Here is a 19,407-nt window from a genome sequence, read left to right on the forward strand (position 1 = left end):
TTTTGTCTATACCATAAAATTCTGCTGTAATATTATAACTGCTGTTTAAAAGACTCAGCCTTGTATATGGCGTCGCTTATTGTGAAAGGTGATGGAAACCGCACGCGTGCGCGCACGAGAAGACAGTGAAACTATCAAATATGCACAAATGACCACTGAGCTCAAAGTCTCAGCTGACAGGAAAGGGAATTTAGATTGGTGGGCTGTATAATGGACCTAGAAAACACATGAAAACAGGATGTTATGATAAGGGAATAGAATTGGCCATTTCTGCTGCAGTCCTGTTTGCTCAAAATTGGGTTATTTTACATTTAACATTTTCTTGCTGACAAGTGACCATTTTGTCTGGTTCTCAGTCCACCTTTTGGCCATTTCTTCCCATGACAGGAGATGCCAATTATATGGATCAAGAATAGATATTAGCAGCAGATTCATTTTTTTTAGAAAACACAACGGTGTCTCTTCCTGTCTCCCAGATGTTTGAGATTCTCTGAACGGAGTCCTTCTCTGATAGCCTGAGAACGAGAGAAGGCTATAGAATGATGATAGAGCCACAGGTATATGTGGAGCCTGATCCTCGCACCCCAAACAGCTTACCTTGTTGGACTGGACTTCGGTCACTTTTCCTAATTGCAGCGGGGTCGTCTGGGCCTTCCGGGAGAAATGGGTGTCGTGTGGCTCACCAATCTGATGCATTTGGGAAGGGTTTTAAAGTATATCGTTCCATTATTCACAGTATTCCTTGGACGTTTCACTTTCCCAGTTAAGGCATTTCTCTGAGTGCCATATTTAAAGCTTCAACTATGTACACTCCCCCCCCCCACCCCCCGCCTTCATTTCTCTCCTCCCTGAGGTCCGCACCCTCATTTCCTGATTTGTTGTTCATCACTGTGCTTACCACCTTCCTGTATACTGTCCATTGTATTTGCTTTTTCTTTCTGGCTGTCTTCACTAAAATGTGAGCTCCATGAGTGTGGGCTTCCTTGTCTGTTTTGTTCACTGTTACATTGTCACTGCCTGGAATAGTACCTGGCACATAGTGGGCGTGCAGTAAATCGTTATCAGAATGAAGACGTTGACTTTGAGAGTGGTGATATGATTCTCTACACCACCAAGTATTATAAAAGCTGCTGGGCTTACAATTTACAATGTTTTATTCACAAGCTCTTAATGATAATTTGCTTATTTGCCTATCTCAAACCAACTTTACTAATAGAAGATCATGGAAGTCAGGTAGAATGGGTTTGAAGGGATGATTACATTGGATGAAGAGAAGAATAAGGCTGACATTATTAATTCCTTTACCGACTTACTTCTGACACTTTTTTTCCCCAGCACAAACAGCACTAACCACCACGAGGGCGAGAGTGATGCTGATCTCAATAGTGGACTCTCTTAAGAGTCTATTGTCCATTTTATGTACAATAGAAACTTTGTTATTTTTCTCTTTCAGGGCACCAATGCCTCTGCTCTGGAAAAAGACATTGGTCCAGAGCAGTTTCCAATCAATGAACACTATTTTGGATTGGTCAATGTAAGTATATAAAGATGTCTTATTTTTATCAAATGTTTTAGAGTACTTGAAGCAACTCCATGGCAGTTTCTCTTATTACCAATTTTTAAATAATTGTTCATGTGCCTTAGTTCCTAGAAATGGCAGGTGTTGGGGAGGAGAAATTTAGTTCAGTTTTTCAAAGTGTCAGTTGTCCCAGAAAAAAGGGTTTAATTACTGCATTGTTGGGTCACATTCTCACTTTTTTCCCCGGTGCTCATGAGATTTCCTTTATAACTTTTGGAATAATTTCATTAGCCTTTATGGCCAAATCTGCTTGTATCATGTGGGTGAGCTGGTCTTTGGCCAGTCTCTGTTTCAGTATGCATGAGTACAGAGTTTTAAAAGTGTTACCAGCTCATCACCAGGAACTGTTTAACAATCAAACTTGATGCTGGTACTGAAAGCAGGGGTGGATTGTGAGGGGGAAGACTGGGACCAATTTATCTCCCAATTCCTAGGCCTCATCTTATCTGTGCTCAGCAATGCTGCCTTGCATGTGACCACACTTAGGCTCTGCTTCCTTGATGAGTTGGTTATGACTAAGTCGTTAGGCGATGTTACCCAATACCCTTGTGAGCTTTCTTCCTCACCTGATCCGTTCCCTCTGGGGTAAAGGTTTTCCACCTCATAAGCACCTCACAAGCACCTGGTTTTCTGGTACAACCGCTCTGAGCAGAATCTGTCAGTACCCAGGTGTAACAGCTAGTAATTTCCACTGGGGAAGCTAGAAGTATTCTCAGTGAACAAATGCCCCTTGTGGCATAATGGAAAGAACATTGGCTTTGAAGTAATATAGCCCTGAATTCTGCCTGTGCTGCTCACTAGCTGTGTGATCTAGAGCAAGTCACTGGGCCTCTTTGAGCCTCCATTTCTCCATCTGTAAATTGGACACCATAACGATATCTTTCTCTTGGGTTATAATGAAGGATCAGTGAGCGAGCTCCTACTGAAGACCCTGACACAAGGCTGAGTCTTGTGAGACCCTGACACTCCGTAAACGTTAATTCCTTTTCCTTCCCAGAGTCATCCACTGGATCGGGGCCAAGCATTACTAAAGGGTATCTAGGCAAAGGAGGATACACTGAGTCAAAGAGAAAAGGATGGAAGAAGGAAGGCTAAAGTACTAGAATATAGGGCATTCTGTTGGCGAAATACGGACTTCCAATTTAAAATGTTTTTTTTTAACATTTATTTATTTTTGAGAGACAGAGAGAGACAGGGCGTGAGCAGGGGAGGGGCAGAGAGAGAGGGAGACACAGAATCTAAAGTAGGCTCCAGACACTGAGTTGGCAGCACAGAGCCCGACGCGGGGCCCAAACCCATGAGCCGTGAGATCATGACCTGAGCCGAAGTTGGACACTCAACCGACTGAGCCACCCAGGCGCTCCTGGACTTCTAATTTCAATACAATTTTTTTAGCCATTATGCACAGGCCTCTGCTGAGCTCTATGAAGATAGTTGTTCAAGTTGTGGAAAATTCTGCCCTTGCTAGGGAAAATACAAACGAGGAAAAAAAGAATTAAGTCCATTTCCTAGTTTGTGGAAGCATCGTGAGATTACATTTATTAATAGCTTCATTTATGTTCAAATGGTAATTCATGAAAGTTCCAGCTTCTCTTTAAAAAGAGGTTTGTCTCCTATTACATAATTATGTCAAAGTAGATTAAAATATGTAAAAATAGGAAATGTTCTCTCTTAGCATACGTAGAAATGTCACATTAAGTATGGCGGAGCATCTGTCTCACCCTTGGGAAAATGACACACAAGCCAACAACCAATCTTGAGAAGATGTTCATGTTCTATTTTAATCTTACAAAGGATTTTGAAATCTATGTTATTAATCTTGTGGTTTCTTTAGATTTTTCCCTTTTTATTTTCCTCTCTGTGAAGATTCCTAAAGTGATAGTCTAGGCTGTGTTCTTCCACTGAGTTGGTGTCACAGTCTGTTGAAAACCACTGAGATGATGACTTTTTCCTTCTTTAATCATAATCTGAGTATCTGTGGTTTTTGAGAGGAACAGAATATTAGGGTGTGCGTCCTAATGTGATTGTAGGAGACCAGGAACTGAGTGCCGTTGTGTTGGGACACTTACCATCATGGCAGAAAAAAGACTGAGGGTGACTCAGGAGTTGGAGGGGAAGAAGCTGGTGGGATGACCTAGGGAGGCACCTCTTTGCCCCATTGCTCTGGAGTAAGTGAGGACATGGGGTCTGAAGCAATGCGCAGGGGCGCCAGAATCTTGGAAGAGTAAGACTAAAACAAGTCCCCATGTAGATGAGGCTGCTTCAGCTGACCAACTGCTTCTTTTTCTTGGATTCTTTCTGATTTGGATTTTTATTTTCCACCGTAGGAGTTTAGATATGTCGTAATGTGGCCTCTCTTATTTATTTAATTATTGTTACTTTTCAATATTTATTTGGAGAGAGAGAGAGACATACTAAGTGTGAGTGGGGTATGGGTAGCAAGAGAGGGAGACACAGAATCCGGAGCAGGCTCCAGGATCTGAGCTGTTAGCCCAGCGCCTGATGCAGGGCTCGAACCTACGAACCATGAGATTATGACCTGAGCCAAGGCTGGTCGCTCTACTGACTGAGCCACCCAGGCACCCCCCTACAACATGGCCTCTCTTATTTAGCCAGCTGCTTTCCTTCGTCACCATATTATGTCGAGTTTTCTTCTTTTCTTTTTAAGCACTAGAAGCTCTCCTTAGATTTTTTTTCTTTTTTTTTTTTTTTAATTAAGGCTGAGAGCTTCTTATCTATTTTAGGGACTTTCATGGGCTAGAGAGGCACCAGGCTGATATAAACCTGTATTCGTTTCCCTGTTGCTTAGATAGTCACTGGTGTGTGTTTAGAGTGGTTTGCTGGTTTTCTAACATGGCGAGCAGGCCTCCGATACTGGGAAATCTGGGCTGGCTCCTGGAGGGTGGGCTTCTCCCTCTTCCCACCGGAGGTGGCGCGTCTCCAGACCATGAACTTGAACCATCCCTGTTGTCCTTTGTCAGTTCGGAAACACGTGCTACTGTAACTCCGTGCTTCAGGCATTATACTTCTGTCGGCCGTTCCGGGAGAATGTGTTGGCATACAAGGCCCAGCAAAAAAAGAAGGAAAACTTACTGACGTGCCTGGCAGACCTTTTCCACAGCATTGCCACGCAGAAGAAGAAGGTTGGCGTGATCCCACCAAAGAAGTTCATTTCGAGGCTGAGAAAAGAGAATGGTGAGTAATGTGTCTGAAGGTCCGAAAGAAGGAGTATTCATAGTTCTGTGCATCCTCAAAACGTACCTCCCCTCTTGCTTTTTTTCATGGGAAAATGGTCTGGCCAACTACTCATAAAGGCAGATACAATTCTCCTTTTCCACCACGTATACGTAAAATAAGACTGGATAAAAAATATGCTTACAAATTCGGACTTATCATTTCGTTTTGGAATGGTCTTTTTATTTGCCGTGCATCGGGAGGGGCTTTTTTCTGGATAGGACCCATGTAAGAGAAAACTTGCCCAAGGCAGCCTTCTAGGCCGGCACACTGATTGGAATAAATAAGTTGATGCAGTAATTGAATAAAATGGTACTCTTATAAAGTTGTCGTAAGTGATTAAAATAAATGTATATTCTCTAATTGGAGACTCTGCTCTTTTAAAAATAATAACTCTGATTTTTAAAAAAAAAATTTTTTTTAACATTTATTTATTTTTGGGACAGAGAGAGACAGAGCATGAACAGGGGAGGGGCAGAGAGAGAGGGAGATACAGAATCGGAAACAGGCTCCAGGCTCTGAGCCATCAGCCCAGAGCCCGACGCGGGGCTCGAACTCACGAACCGCGAGATCGTGACCTGAGCCGAAGTCGGACGCTCAACCGACTGAGCCACCCAGGCACCCCATAATACCTCTGATTTTTATGCCTGAGACAATTGAAGGATATTAAGTTGATATCTTTATATTATAAAAATGCCCGGCTGTCACCTGATTTTTTTTTTCTTCTGATTTTTTTTTGTTTTGTTTTGTTTTTTGGGTTTTTTTTTTTTTTTTTTGGTTTTTTTTGGGGGGTGGGGAGTGGTGGTGGGGACTAGGTTATTCCAGAAGATTTGCATTGGTAATTTCTATGACTAGAAATAGTTGGTATGGCAACTTGTGTTTATCCTAGATTTCAGCCTTACTCCAACAGACTTGCACAGTTAATCAGATGTTTGTTTTATAAAGTCTCATTTAATTTGATTGCTGTCTCTTAACGTTGTTGTAGTTTATACGTGCCAGAATAAAAATAATGTGAGCAGGAGGCAGAGCGCCCCCGAGTCTTGTCGCGAACGTGATTAATAACGAAGTTTCACAGCTGCATTCGTCTCTTGATTGTCCCTACGGCAGGGAACAGCAGTAGGCTTCTGGAATCACTCGTATTTGGTTTCAGAACACTATCAGATAGACACATATATCCCTCATCTCCCATATGTGTTTCGTTTAAGCTGCTTCCAGTCTGGTCCAGGGCTTAATATGATCTTTGGGAAGAGACCCCTTTTGCTCTAGATAAATTGCAAAATGAATAATTGATCATTGGTGGTCACATCATATTAAATATTGATATTTTATCAGGGAACTTATCAAATAATTTCTTGGGTTTTTTTTTTTTGTAGAACAAATAAAAATTTTGGTAGCTTTTTATATACATGATGACTTTTAGGAGACATGGGAAATTTAGTTCTTGGTGGGTGGTGAGAAAAATGAACAAAATTCTTTTAAAATGTAGCCATTAAAGTTGGAAAATAGAGATGAATATATGTGATACCTGTCCACTGGACATTTCAATATAGAAACTGAAGCGTGGTGTATAAAATGGAGCATCGTGTTTGCTTTTCAAGAACCAGAGACTGAAACGATGACCTTCTCTTTTCCAGATCTCTTTGATAACTACATGCAGCAGGATGCTCACGAGTTTCTAAATTATTTGCTAAACACTATTGCGGACATCCTGCAGGAAGAGAAGAAACAGGAAAAACAAAATGGAAAATTAAAAAATGGCAACATGAATGAACCTGCAGAGAATAATAAACCAGAACTCACCTGGGTCCATGAGATTTTTCAGGGAACGCTCACCAATGAAACTCGATGCTTAAACTGTGAAACTGTGAGCATTATGAGGGCTTTCATGTAATTCGCTTGTGCGTATCTGTACAGGCCGTAGTGTGTGTGAGTGCATTGTCTGTGAGTGCAAGCACCTGGCACTTGTCTTCAGGATATGCAGACAGTTCTATTTATGTATATGAGCAAACTTGTGGAAGCGTGTCTCCATCCAAGATGTCTCAGCTGTGGCTAAAGTAGACTGATGAGGGAAAATCTCAAAACTTGGATGTCTTTGGATCATGGGCAGGCAGATTAAGGGTGCACATATTGAACAAACTAAGGGTGCACAAATTAAGGGTGCAAATTAAGGGTTAAACTAGATCTCCACCAGTTACCTTGAAAAGATTTTGCTCATGCGGAGGTCATGTGAGGCTTAGAACAGACCATCCCTCCAACTTGAAAGGAATCAGCTATGGGATGGTGAACTTGAAGTTGGAAGTCGGACTCGGCTTCTGATCCTGCTGCAGTTAGCTGGGTGTCTTTGGGGCGGGTCCCTCACAGCACTGTTGCAAGGGCTGGGTGGGTTCATCTGTCTGGAGGAGTCTGGCACATGGTGGGCACTTACTGTTAGTTGAATTTGAAGTCATGGTCTCCGGAGTGCGACTCAGGACGTCACATTTGCTTGGTATATTTGACTTAACTCTATGAATGGTCTCATAATTGGGAAGTGAAAAGCTCAGCTCTAGAGCCGGGCTGCTGAGTTTGTATTGCTGGTTCTGCCATTCCTTAGTTATGGGACCCTGGGCGTATCATTCAGCCTCTCTATCTTCACTCTCCTCCTCTGTAAATTGGGGACGATGAGAGCACCTATGTCATAGGGTTGCGTGGCAGGGTGAAATGAGTTAACAGTTGGAAAGCACATAGGGCCATGCTTGGCATGTAGCAAATATGCAATAAATGTCAGCTGTTATTATTTACTATAACTGCTAACAACGTAGAAAGCCTCCGAGTTCATTAGGAATCTCAGAGTTTCTTCACATCATATGAAAAATTCTGTAGGATTGTGCATTTTTCTGGGGGGAGAGAGAGAGTCACTCTCATTAGTTTTTGCTAAGGGCTAGGACCCAGAAGTGGTTAAAAAAATGTGGATTTAAGTGGGAGGTTCTTTGGGTTTTTTTGGCAGTCTTTCTTCTGTCCTTTTAAATAATTTTTGAATCAACATTCTGATCTGTTCATTGTAGAAACAACTAGAGAGCATAGCTAAGCAAAAAGAGAAAAGAGACTAAAAGTTACCAGTGATCTCCCTACCCAGAGATGATACATTTGTAACATTTTCTAAAAATTGTGATCACATTTGCCCAGAGAGAACCACTTGAACATTTTGAGATACATCCTGCCAAAACATTTTCTACACATACTTTTCTATCTAGAGATCTTTCCTCCCTCCCTTTCTCCTTCTGTCCCTTTATATTTTATATTCCAGTACAATCCAAATGAATACGGAAGTAGAATAGTAGAGTAAATCCCATATGAGTATTACTATGATTGTTAACACGTCGGCCTGTCTTGATCATTTCTTGTTTCATGCCTCCCCTACTCCCCCCCCCCCCCCACCCTTGCCAAACTGGTCATTTTAAAGCAAATCTCAGATAACATATCACTTCCTTTGTAGTTCCTTTACTACTTTGTTACAGATCTCTAGAAGGTAAGAAAAAACATTTTAAACAAAAGTACAATATTGTTATCACACCTGAAAAGAATTCCTTTAAATCGTTATTAACTTAGTGTTTAAGTTTCTCAGTTTATGTCTTTTTTTTTTCTTTTCTTTTCTTTTTTTTTTAAGCAGTTGGTTAATTCACATCAGGATCCAGATGTCCACACACTGCACTCAGCCAGTATGTGTCTCAATCTATAAATTACCACCCACTGTTCCCCTTCCTTCCTTCTTTCCTTGCAATTTAGTTGTTGAAGAAATCAGGTTTGTCTTGTAGAATTTCCCACATTCTGGAAGCATCCTGGGGTGTTAACAGGTACGGGAAAATGGCAGTATGTTTCTGCCATCCTGTTCTTTGTTCTTATTTAACCCTCCTATTTTATATTCCTTTTTCTTCCTTCTTTTATATCAATGAATTCTTCTCCCCCACCCAACCCCCCCTTCTGCATCTATTGTATTGTTAGGGTTAAATTCTCTTAGAGGTTACTCTGGACTCCATGATATACATCTTTGCCTTAATTTTTTACCACTTTCCCACCATGGCTAGAACCTGTGGCATACTTCACCCCCTTTTCCTTCTTTTGTGTTGCTGTTTTCTGATGACCTTATGAATTTTAGCATTTTACGTGTTTTAATCCATTGCAGTTTTTTATTCTTCTTGGTAATGTATTTTTAGAATACCTTCATGTCTTTTAAACATCAAAATTAGAGCTCTATTGTAAATACTATAATCTGCAGATGTATAGTCTGTTTCTTTCCTTCTTCCCTCTTTTTAATAAGGGAGGATTCCTTGGTACCATCGCCACCTTACCTCTCGTATCTGTTCTGTCATCAGGTTCTGTCTGTTGTATCTCTTTTTTTCTTTTATTTTTTTAAAGTTTATTCTGAGAGAGAGAGAGAGAGAGAGAGAGTGGGTGAGCAGGGGAGGGGCAGAGAGAGGGGGAGAGAGAATCCCAAGCATGCTCCGTACTGTCAGCACAGAGCGTTGTATTATTATTATTTAATTTTGATTTTATCTTATTTATGTAAGTAAATGTATTTATTTATTTATTTATTTATTTATTAATGTTTATTTTTGAGAGACATCAGGGGATGGGGTGCAGAGAGGCAGGGGGACAGAGGACCTGAAGCAGGGCTCTGTGCTGACAGTGGAGAGCCCAGTGTGGTGCTCGAACTCACGAACCATGAGATCATGACCTGAGTCGAAGTCAGATGCTCATCTGACTGACCAGCTAGGAGCCCCAAAATGTTTATTTATTTTTGAGAGAGAGAGAGAGAGAGACAGAGCATGAGCAGGGGATGGGTAGAGAGAGAGGGAGACACAGAATCTGAAGCAGGCTCCAGGCTCTGAGGTGTCAGCACAGATCCCGACTCAGGGCTCAAACCCACGAACTGTGAGATCATGACCTGAGCCAAAGTCAGACATACAACCAGCTGAGCCACCCAGGCACTGCTCTTTTTAATCCTCTACTTCTCTCAGCCCCCACTATCACACCCTGGCTCAGGCCCCCTCAGCTCTTGGCAGGCGGTCTCAGTTAAATCGCAGTAACTTCCTATTGGGATTTTCTGCCTTTTCTCTTGCCTCCTGCATGTTACTGTCCTACTAACCTATAGCAGTCTATGGGTGCTTTGAGTGTTTGGTAGAACTTGCAACTTACTTTTGCATCCCTAAAATGTATCATTCCATTTGGCTTGTTTTTTGTTTTTGTTTTTTTTTTTCTTGATATGAATGAAGTCATACAATATGTATTCTTTTGTGTACTGTTTTTTGGTTTTGCTTTGTTGTATCCCTGGTAAGATTCTTTTGTGTTGTTGCAGGATTCTTTAGTTCATTCATTTTCATCACCATATAGTATTCATTCCATTGTATGAATATACCACACACACACTTTACTAATTCATTTCACTCTTGGTGGATATTTGGTTGTTTCCAATTTGGAGCAACTCTGAGCAATGCTGCTGTGAACCTTACAGTACATATAATCTAGTGGACGTAAATCTCTCTCTCTCTCTCCCCCCCTCCCTCCCCCCTCTCTCTCCCTCCCCTCCTCTCTCCCCCTCTTTCCCTCCACACACACACACACACACACACACACACACACACACACACACAGACGTATATGTATGTATATATCTATGTATTAATCATATGGTATGCTAATCAGAAAATGTTAAATCCCCAAAATGGTTGTACCATTTTATACATCCAGTATATGACCATTCTCCTTTCTCCACATTCTTGTCTATATCTATATCTACTATCCTTTGAGAGAGCCATCCTTAGATGGCTTCACTTTGGATAATACAGTGACTATGTACCTGAATACTCTTTTATTACCCTCCCCCCCCCCAACCCACCTCACATCTGCTGTGCAAAGGCACAGATATTGAGGATATAATGAGAGCCTTGCCTTTCTGGAACTTTCAACATGGAAGACAGGCATTAATAACAAAATAAATAATTAGTTTTGCAATTAAGATTATAAAATGCTGTGAAGAAGAAGTACCAGATACTCTGCGAACTTATGCTACATGAACCAGAACAGTAGGGCATCACATGTCTTCATTTAGCCAGGAAGCCTGCAGCAGACGGTGTGGCTGGTCTGGTCCTTTTGGTTATCTTTGACATTAACACGGTTATTAAATCTGTCTTGTGGAAAACTAAGTGAGAGTTTTCAGGAAGGCTCAGATAATAGGCTTAGTCACATTTGTAGTTTCTTTTTTTTTCTTTTTGTCTGTGAACAGTTATTTGAGCCCAACAAATGCAAACACCGCACTCTCAGACATTTGTATGGCAGTAACTATCACTTAGCCTGTTATTTCCTAAAGGGTTACCATAGATGTGATGCCTATGCCCAAAGATACCCTTCAGAACTTTTGGGTGATGGGTGCCTGGGTGGCTCAGTCGGTTGGGCGTCTGACTTTGGCTCAGGTCATGATCTCACGGTTTGTGGCTTCAAGCCCTTTGACGGGCTCTGTGATGACAGCTCAGAGCCTGGAGCCTGCTTTGGATTCTGTGCCTCCCTCTCTCTCACTGTTCCTCCCCTGCTCGCACTGTGTGTGTGTGTCTCTCTCTCAAAGGTAAATAAAGATTAAAAAACAAATTAAAAAAAAATTTGGGGTGAGACCAAATTTGTTTGGGATAATGGGATTCTAATTATATAACCATTATACTTGGTGGAAGTGAATGTGAATGTGTGAGTGTATCGTTTTGTTTTGTGTTGTTTTTGTGTGAGTGTATCTTTATGGAGGATGGCACACTCTGAAAAACCTGTGTTTTTTAAAAAGGGATTCGATTTGTGGCAGGAGTTTTCTGTGGAGTTCCTTAGGTGGTCACCTTCATTTCATGGATCCTTTAACTGGATGGGATCCTAGGAGTCATCTAATCCTTCCCTACCAGTGCCCGAGTCCCTTCTGTGACATCGTAGCCAGTTGGTCACCAGCATCTGCTTGGACTCTGTCCAGAGATGGGGAACTCAATCTTCCCAGCAGTGCATTCCATTTTTAGAAAGCTTTAATTGTTAGAAAAGCCCTCTACTTTCTAAGAAAATACAAAGCCTGCAGGCTTTTTTTTTTTTTTTGTCGTGGTCATCATGTCGTAGTCGCCGTTGTTGTAAAATGTCGAGGACTTAGTGTAAAAGAAGACCTAACATTTAAGTTTTCCTTCACTGGCTGAGAAATAGGGGGCAGCCTTCTGCCCAAGGCAAGCAGCCTTTAGATGGTGCTTGAGTCACATTTGTGAAATCTCACAGTGGGATTCCACTGCACTAGATCCTAAGCGGCAAATGAGCCCCTGGGGGAGCAGGGAGGGAGCCTTGCCATTGTAGCCACCTCAGCCAATTGTGCAAAAAACTCTTTGTGCCGGCTTTCATGCTTTTAGAAAACAGTGATTGTTTTTTTTCTTGGTCTTACCCTTTGTGAATGTTGCTTGTGATTGCAGTGCAAAATGTCAACTGCGAGATTTATGGAGACAAATCGTTTCCCTCTTCAATAGACTTGGAGAAACTGTTTTAAGGGGGGTAATTCAGTGCAGACTTTCCCAGATAACCTTGATCTAGGCACTTCAGAATTGCAGCATGGGGATTTTCCAGCCTAGTCTCAGCACTCCTTTGGTTGTCCTTTGCTTGGTTTATAAGATTTGCTGGGCCATTTGGAGCTTAATTTTGTTGGTGTTAATGTCCCCCCTTTCCATTTAAGCTGAGGTTTTGCTTTGCAAACTGGTGGTTTTTAGTGCTTCTCGGGGGCTTTAAGGCACATTTATATCTGTCGCTGGAGCCAAAAGGGTGTCTAAAGAACTGCTTTATTAAGTACCAATCGTACGGCTCCTTCTTGCTTATTTGCAGAGGTTAACACTGATTCAGTAGAGCTTCTGAGCTCTTCTGAGCTCCTCCCCAAGAGGAGGAGTTGGGGTGGGTGGTGCGGCCAGGTGACATCACTCACTGGTGCTTCTGAGTCCCTCAGGTGGGCTTTTGTCACCACTTTTCCCAAGCCCACTGCTTTGGCACTGCTCTAAGGTAGCACATCTTCAGTTCCTGGCCGATGGGCGTTGAATAGCCCCCTGGCCTTTACCACCAGGCCAAGGAGAGGCATCTGGGGACTCGAAGCGCATTTGAATATGATGTTAATTACTTGGAGCCCTTGGACAGCTCCTAATTTATATGTATACCTTATATATTAATTTGTTTTATGAATTGATTTGTGATTTGTTAAAACGAAGAGCAGGTAGGGTCACTTAATTTTCCTAGATACCTTTTCAACTAGTTTTCGGGGAACTCCATGCCCAGAACCAGGGGAGAAGAAAGGAGAAGAAGATGTAGCCTGTGCTTGCTGAGAGTATTGGAGCCTTAGTGACATATATGTTTCCTTGGAGACAAGCTGTATTTTCACTTAGACCAGAATGAGATCCTTGTGTGTGGGAAGAAAATGGTTTCATTATCTGGCAGCTTTCTGGGAAGATAGAAAGGGGAAAAAAAAAATTGCTTGATCACCCATTGCTTTTGAGTATGTCAGTCTGAGTCAGAGGGAAGAAGAATCCTGATGGAAGTGGTTTAGAGCCATTTTTTCTTATTCCCCACGGGGTTGATCTACCTGAGCAGTGCTTTCTCACACTGTAAATTCTGGAAGCAGGTTACACTGGGAATTGGGAAAGTTACAGTAAGCTTCTTAATTTCATTAATTAGGCTTGTACCTTTCTCCCCTCCCTAAAATAATTAAGTAGAGAAAAGATTGGCATCCAGCAGGAAACCATGTTTCTTTGTTTTTGCCCCCTTCAAATAAAAGCTTTCTTAGAACCTGATCCTCCCTCTCTAAATGATGTATGATTTCAGTTAGCCGTAAATCCGTTTATTTTCTCCCAGACAAGGACCATTTAGGTTTAAAAAGTTTTACTAATTTAAAAAGAAAAATGCAATACCTGTGGATTATTATTTATTTTTTGCAAATCATACACAGGCATGTTTAAAATGAAAATCAGGGGCGCCTGGGTGGCGCAGTCGGTTGAGCGTCCGACTTCAGCCAGGTCACGATCTCGCGGTCCGTGAGTTCGAGCCCCGCGTCAGGCTCTGGGCTAATGGCTTGGAGCCTGGAGCCTGTTTCCGATTCTGTGTCTCCCTCTCTCTCTGCCCCTCCCCCGTTCATGCTCTGTCTCTCTCTGTCCCAAAAATAAATAAACGTTGAAAAAAAAAATTTAAAACAAGCAGGAAAGATAGTCCCTGCTCTTTTGTTTACTAAGATGCACATTTAAACCTATACATTTCCCTTTACTGCCTTAGCTAGATCCCACAAATTCTGATTTTTCTTTGTCATTAGTTGAGAATATTTTCTAATTTCTCTTGTGCTTTTGTCCCTTTGATCCATATATTACTTAGAAATGTGCTGTTTAACTTGCAATTATTTAGGATTTTCCTGGACACCTTCATTTTATTGATTCAAAATTCAATTCTCTGTGGTTAACGGGAAGATAGCCTGTATCATTTCAGTCTTTTAAAATTAATGTGACATGTTTTGTATCCTAACACATGGTCTATCCTGGTAAATGTGCCTGAAAACGAGTCTCTCAACCTTGGAACTATTCATATTTAAAGTCAGATAACTCTTTGGGTGCTACCCTGTGTATCATGGGATGTTTAACAGCATCCCTGGCTTCTACCTGCCAGATGCCAGTAGCATTCCCCAAGATGTGACAGCAGAAATGTGTCCAGATGTTGCCAGATGTTCCCGGGAAGGAAAAGTTTCCCTTGCTGAGAACTACTGGGTTGAACAGAATATAGATATTGCAGTTATTGGATACATTATTCACATAACAGAGTTCTTCACATTTTCTATGATTTTCTTGATTTTCCTGCCTAACCTTTCTATCAGCTGCTGAGAAAAGGGGTTTAAAATATCTATGATTATGGGGTTATTTTATTTCTTCCTCTAATTCTGTCAGCTTTTGCTTCATAAGTCTTTTACTTTTTAAAAAACTTTATTGAGGTATAACTTGTGTGCCGTAAAGTTCATCCATTCAGTAATTTTTAAAGTAATTTGGTGAGTTGCGGTGCCTGGGTGGCTCAGTCGGTTGAGCATCCGACTTTGGCTCAGGTCATGATCTCGCGGTCCGTGAGTTCAAGAGCCTCGTCAGGCTCTGTGCTGACAGCTCAGAGCCTGGAGCCTGTTTCGGATTCTGTGTCTCCCTGTCTCTCTGTCCCTCCCCCACTCATGCTCTGTCTCTGTCAAAAATAAATAAACATTAAAAAAAATTTTTTTTAAGTAATTTGGTGAGTTGTGCAGCAATCATCATAATCTGGTTTTAAAGCATTTCTGTCACACTAGTAAGATCCCTTGTGTACCCAGCAATTAATCTCTGTTGCAAGCCCCAGGCCACCACTGATGTTTAATGTAATTATTGGTGTGGTTGAGTTTGGGGCTCCCATTTTATTATTTGTTTTCCATTTATCTCCCCTCAGTTTTTTATTCTTCTGTTCCTCCTCTGCTTTAAAGAAAAAAAAAAGTATTTTAATACATGTATATGTTGAGTATATGTACATATACTCATATGTTCATATATGCTTATATGAACAATTCCATTTTAATCTTCCTCTTAGTGTGCACTTGTGTGTGTATTGTGGTTTGGTTGTTTCTCTAGAGATTACAATATATAATCTTTACTTTTCACAGTCCACTTGCGATTAATAATGTCACTGTGCACATAAAACATAGCTTGTTACTGTACAGGCATATTCCTTCCGCCTACCCCCACCATACCTTGTCCTTATGCTGTAGTTGTTATATGTTTTACATTTATACACATTATAAACCCCACAGGGCAATGTCAAAATTACTGTATTTTTTTTAATGTTTGTTTTTGAGAGAGAGAGGGAGCGGGCAAGGGACAGAGAGAGGGAGACAGAAAATCTGAAGCGGGCTCTGCGCTGAGAGCAGAGAGCCCGACGTGGGGCTTGAACTCATGAACTGCGAGGTCACGACCTGAGCTGAGGTTGGACGCTTAACTGAATGAGCCTCCCAGGCGCCCCCAAAATTATTATTGATGCTCTTCACTCTGTCTTGAGGCTCTGGATTTCCATCTGGTATCATCTCCCTTCGGCCTGAAGAACTTCCTTTAGCCTTTGTTGCAGTGCAGGTCTGTAAATAATGAATTCTCTTTATTTTACCTTCATTCTGGAAGGATCTGTTTTGGACTCTAAGAGTTCTGTGTTGACAGTTTTTTCTTTTAGCACGTTGAAGATGTTGTTCCACTGTCTCTGGCCTCCGTAATATCTGATGAGAGAGCAGCTTCCAATTGAATCATTCTTTTGTAATGTGTCATCTTTCTGTAGATGTTTTTAAAATTTGCTTTTTACCTTTGGCTTGTAATGGTTTGACTGTGATGTGCCTTGGCTGGCCTTCTCTGTATTTATCCTACATGGTCTTTGTTGAGCATCTTGAATCTATAAATGTATATCTTTTACCCAATCAGGAAATATTTAGCCATTATTTTTTAAATGGCTTTTCTGCCCTATTCTCTCTCCTTCCTTCTGGGACTCCAGTTATGTGTATGATATTTTCTAACAGTTCTCTGAGTATCTGTTAATTTTTTATTCCAATCTTCTTTTTCTTTATTCTTCTCATTGGGTAATTTTCATTGATTTGTCTTCAAATCCACTTTTTCTTTCTTCTGTCATCTCCGGTTCGTTGTTAGGTCCATCTCGCGTATTAATTTTTCAGTTCTGGAATTTCCATTTGATTCCTTTTTTTCTTATTTCTCTGCTGAGATGTCTTGGTTTTTTTCATTCATTGTGAGTATATTTGACTTTACTGAGGATAGTTAGAAGAGCTTCTTAAAAATTCTTATCTGCTAAAAAAAAATTCTTGTCTGCTAATTTTAACATCTGCGTCATCTAAGGATCAGTGTTAGTTGTCTTAAGAATGTCTCCCATTTTCCTGGTTCTTCACACACATTGTAAGTTTGAGTGATATCTAGGACACTAAGGATGTAAAATTTGAGAGTCCTTGGGTTCTATTATTTTTTCTTCAGTGATTATCGTGTTTCTTGAACTTCAGCAGGCAGTTTTTCTTGGTTGGACTCCAACTACCGATCCAACGACAGCCACTTGAATCTTGGGTCAGCCCTTTTGTCTGTAGCCGAGTTGCTGAGAGTGTATCCTGTGCATAATGTGCTCAGGAGTCAGGCAGAGATGAGGACAGACAGAGTCGGGGATACCTTCCCAGACTCATTCCCTTCTTGCCAGTAGACATGGCTTCCCAGATTCAGTTTTCTGGTTCCAAAACCAAACAGACTGCATTTGTTTCCCAGATAAAGGCTGTGAAACCATAAGGCTATTGTATACAACTGTCCTCCTTCGGGTACAGACTTCCCTGTGTTTATTCTCTTAACACTTTCAGGTAGCTTCTTTTATTTACAGTTCTCTGAGCTTTATATAGTTTTCTGGAGGAGTGTTGAAATCATAAGATTTTAGTCATTACTAGAGCCAGTCTTGAACTTTCATTTTAGTGAGGGAGTCAGACAATTAAAAAAAAATACAAATAAAACATTTATACTGTGATGAAACAGTTGTATCAGTTATCTATTGCTTTGTTACAAACCACCCCAAAACTGAGACTTAAATCAACTCTTGTTCATTGTAATTCATTCAACTGTGGGTTGGCTGAGGGTCACCTGATCTAGGCTGGACCTGGCTGAACTCGGGTGTTTCTGTTTCAGCTGACTCACTTGTATGTCTACAGGCTAGCTACACGTTTTGTTCTAGCCTGGTCTTGTCTGGGGCACCTTAGTGAGAACAGCTCTCTTCCATGGGTCAGTCTCTCATCTTCTTCCTGGGGATGGTGGGCTACCCTGGGCTTATCTTTCTTATGGCGATGACAGAAACGAAGTGAGCGATTTCATAAGTCCTTGTTCAAGCTTCTGCTCATAACGTGTCCTCTAATATCCCACTGGCCAAAGCATTCAGATGGCTGAACTCAGAATCAAGGATAGGGAAGCTTGTCTCTTGATGGGAGGATCTGTAAAGTCATGGCGAAGAAGCCAGTATAGGCAGTGGTGAAGATCTGGGGCTTTTTATGCATCCTACCATAGCAGTAACAAGTGCCATTAAAAAAAAAAAAAAAAAAAAAGGGCAGAATGACATAGTGTGTGTATATGTAGAAGGGCATGTATATGTGTGTAGATGTATATGTGCCTTTTTTATACAAAATTGGAATTAGCCTATAGATGGTAGTATAGCCTACTTATTCATTTAACGTGGTACGCACCATGCAGTAAACCTTTGCCAGCTCTTAGACCATGTTAGGCCATTTATAGTTTCTGTACCCCTCTCCGACTTAGTGACTGTTTCCTTTTTTTGTTTTTTTTTGTAAGTTTATTTATTTATTTTGAGAGAGAAGGAGCACAAGCACGGGAGGGGCAGAGATAGAGAGGGAGACAGACTCCCAAACAGGTTCCGTGCTGTCAGCCTAGAGCCTGACATGGGGCTTGAACTCCTGAACCGTGAGATCATGACCTGAGCCGAAATCAAGAGTTGGACACTTAACCGACTAAGCCACTCAGGTGCCCCGACTTTTACTTCTGAAAGCACTTTATGTGTGTTGTTTTATCCTTATGACAGCCCTATGAAATTGATGTTCTTACTGTCCCCACTTTACAGATGAGGAAACTGAGCTACACCGAGGCTAAGTGGCCTTAAGTCGTCCACTGCATGGTGGCAGAGACAGGATATGGAACTGGAAAGTTCATATCCTGCCTCAGTACCCTTCCTTGTGTATACTAATGGAAATATAAAAGATTGTGCCCACCCTCTGAATATTTCTGTAGAGAATGGCCTAGCGGTAGAGTGTTGGGTCATAGGGTAAATGTCACACTTAAAGGAGTGTTTTCTCATTTGGTTGCCAATTGGCAGAACACTTCAAGGTTGTTGCTGAGCTAGTTTGCTCCTCCCACTGCCAGAGAGTAAAACGCCAGGCTGCCAGTGAACTTCTGGCAAGTGCAAGCACTTACTCGGTGAGCTTGGATAGGTACGAGAGCCAGGATTGGTGTGGTGTGAACCGTAGGGGCTGACAAACAGCTGGGCCAGGGAGCCAGCCCCCGAGAGCAGGCCACAGCACGGGGCCCGTGTGAGCCAGGGCCCCTGGCCAGCTCTGGGCCCAGCTGTTACCACAGACAACACAGGGCTCTGCAAATGATGGCCACTTCCCAAGCTGAGAGACAGGTGCACGTGCCGTTAGTGTGACTGTCCAGCCCGGCTCACACTAGGCTCCCTGGCCCCAGACACAGTTTGGATGACGAGGCGCAGGAGCGAGTGATTTCAAGGGATTGGCAGTTAGCCTCATGAAGAGGTGACCCTCTGAGCTGGGGGTTTTCAAAGTCTCTTGTCCTTTCTCCATTTCCGTTTTTATCATTGTGCCGGTCTTGGCCATGTGGGTGTTTATTTGATAACTTCCTACTTTGAAATGATGGGGAAAATGAATAGAGAGGAAGAGACATCTGGTTGAGTGTTCACTGCTAAGAGTTCTAGATCAAGGCTGGAATGGGACCGTGGGTAAATTGAGAATTTGCGATTTTCTCCAGGTCGTCTTCAGCGTAGCT

General features: G+C 41.8%; 1 protein-coding gene across 2 annotated transcripts in view; it reads left to right on the plus strand.

The window, feature by feature from the left end:
- The window catches only part of USP46 (ubiquitin specific peptidase 46), a 61,696-nt gene that overhangs the window by 22,627 nt on the left and 19,662 nt on the right, over positions 1 to 19,407 (plus strand). For both annotated transcript variants that reach the window (XM_025921432.2, XM_086705076.1), the window contains exons 2-4: positions 1,454 to 1,534; positions 4,561 to 4,774; positions 6,448 to 6,677. In XM_025921432.2, coding sequence (XP_025777217.2) covers positions 1,454 to 1,534; positions 4,561 to 4,774; positions 6,448 to 6,677 — 525 coding nt within the window. The remainder of the gene's footprint in view (positions 1 to 1,453; positions 1,535 to 4,560; positions 4,775 to 6,447; positions 6,678 to 19,407) is intronic.

The sequence above is a fragment of the Puma concolor genome, chromosome B1 (genome assembly GCF_028749965.1).
Source record: "Puma concolor isolate L17-30 chromosome B1, mPumCon1.1.hap2, whole genome shotgun sequence".
Classification (NCBI taxonomy): Eukaryota; Metazoa; Chordata; class Mammalia; order Carnivora; family Felidae; genus Puma; species Puma concolor.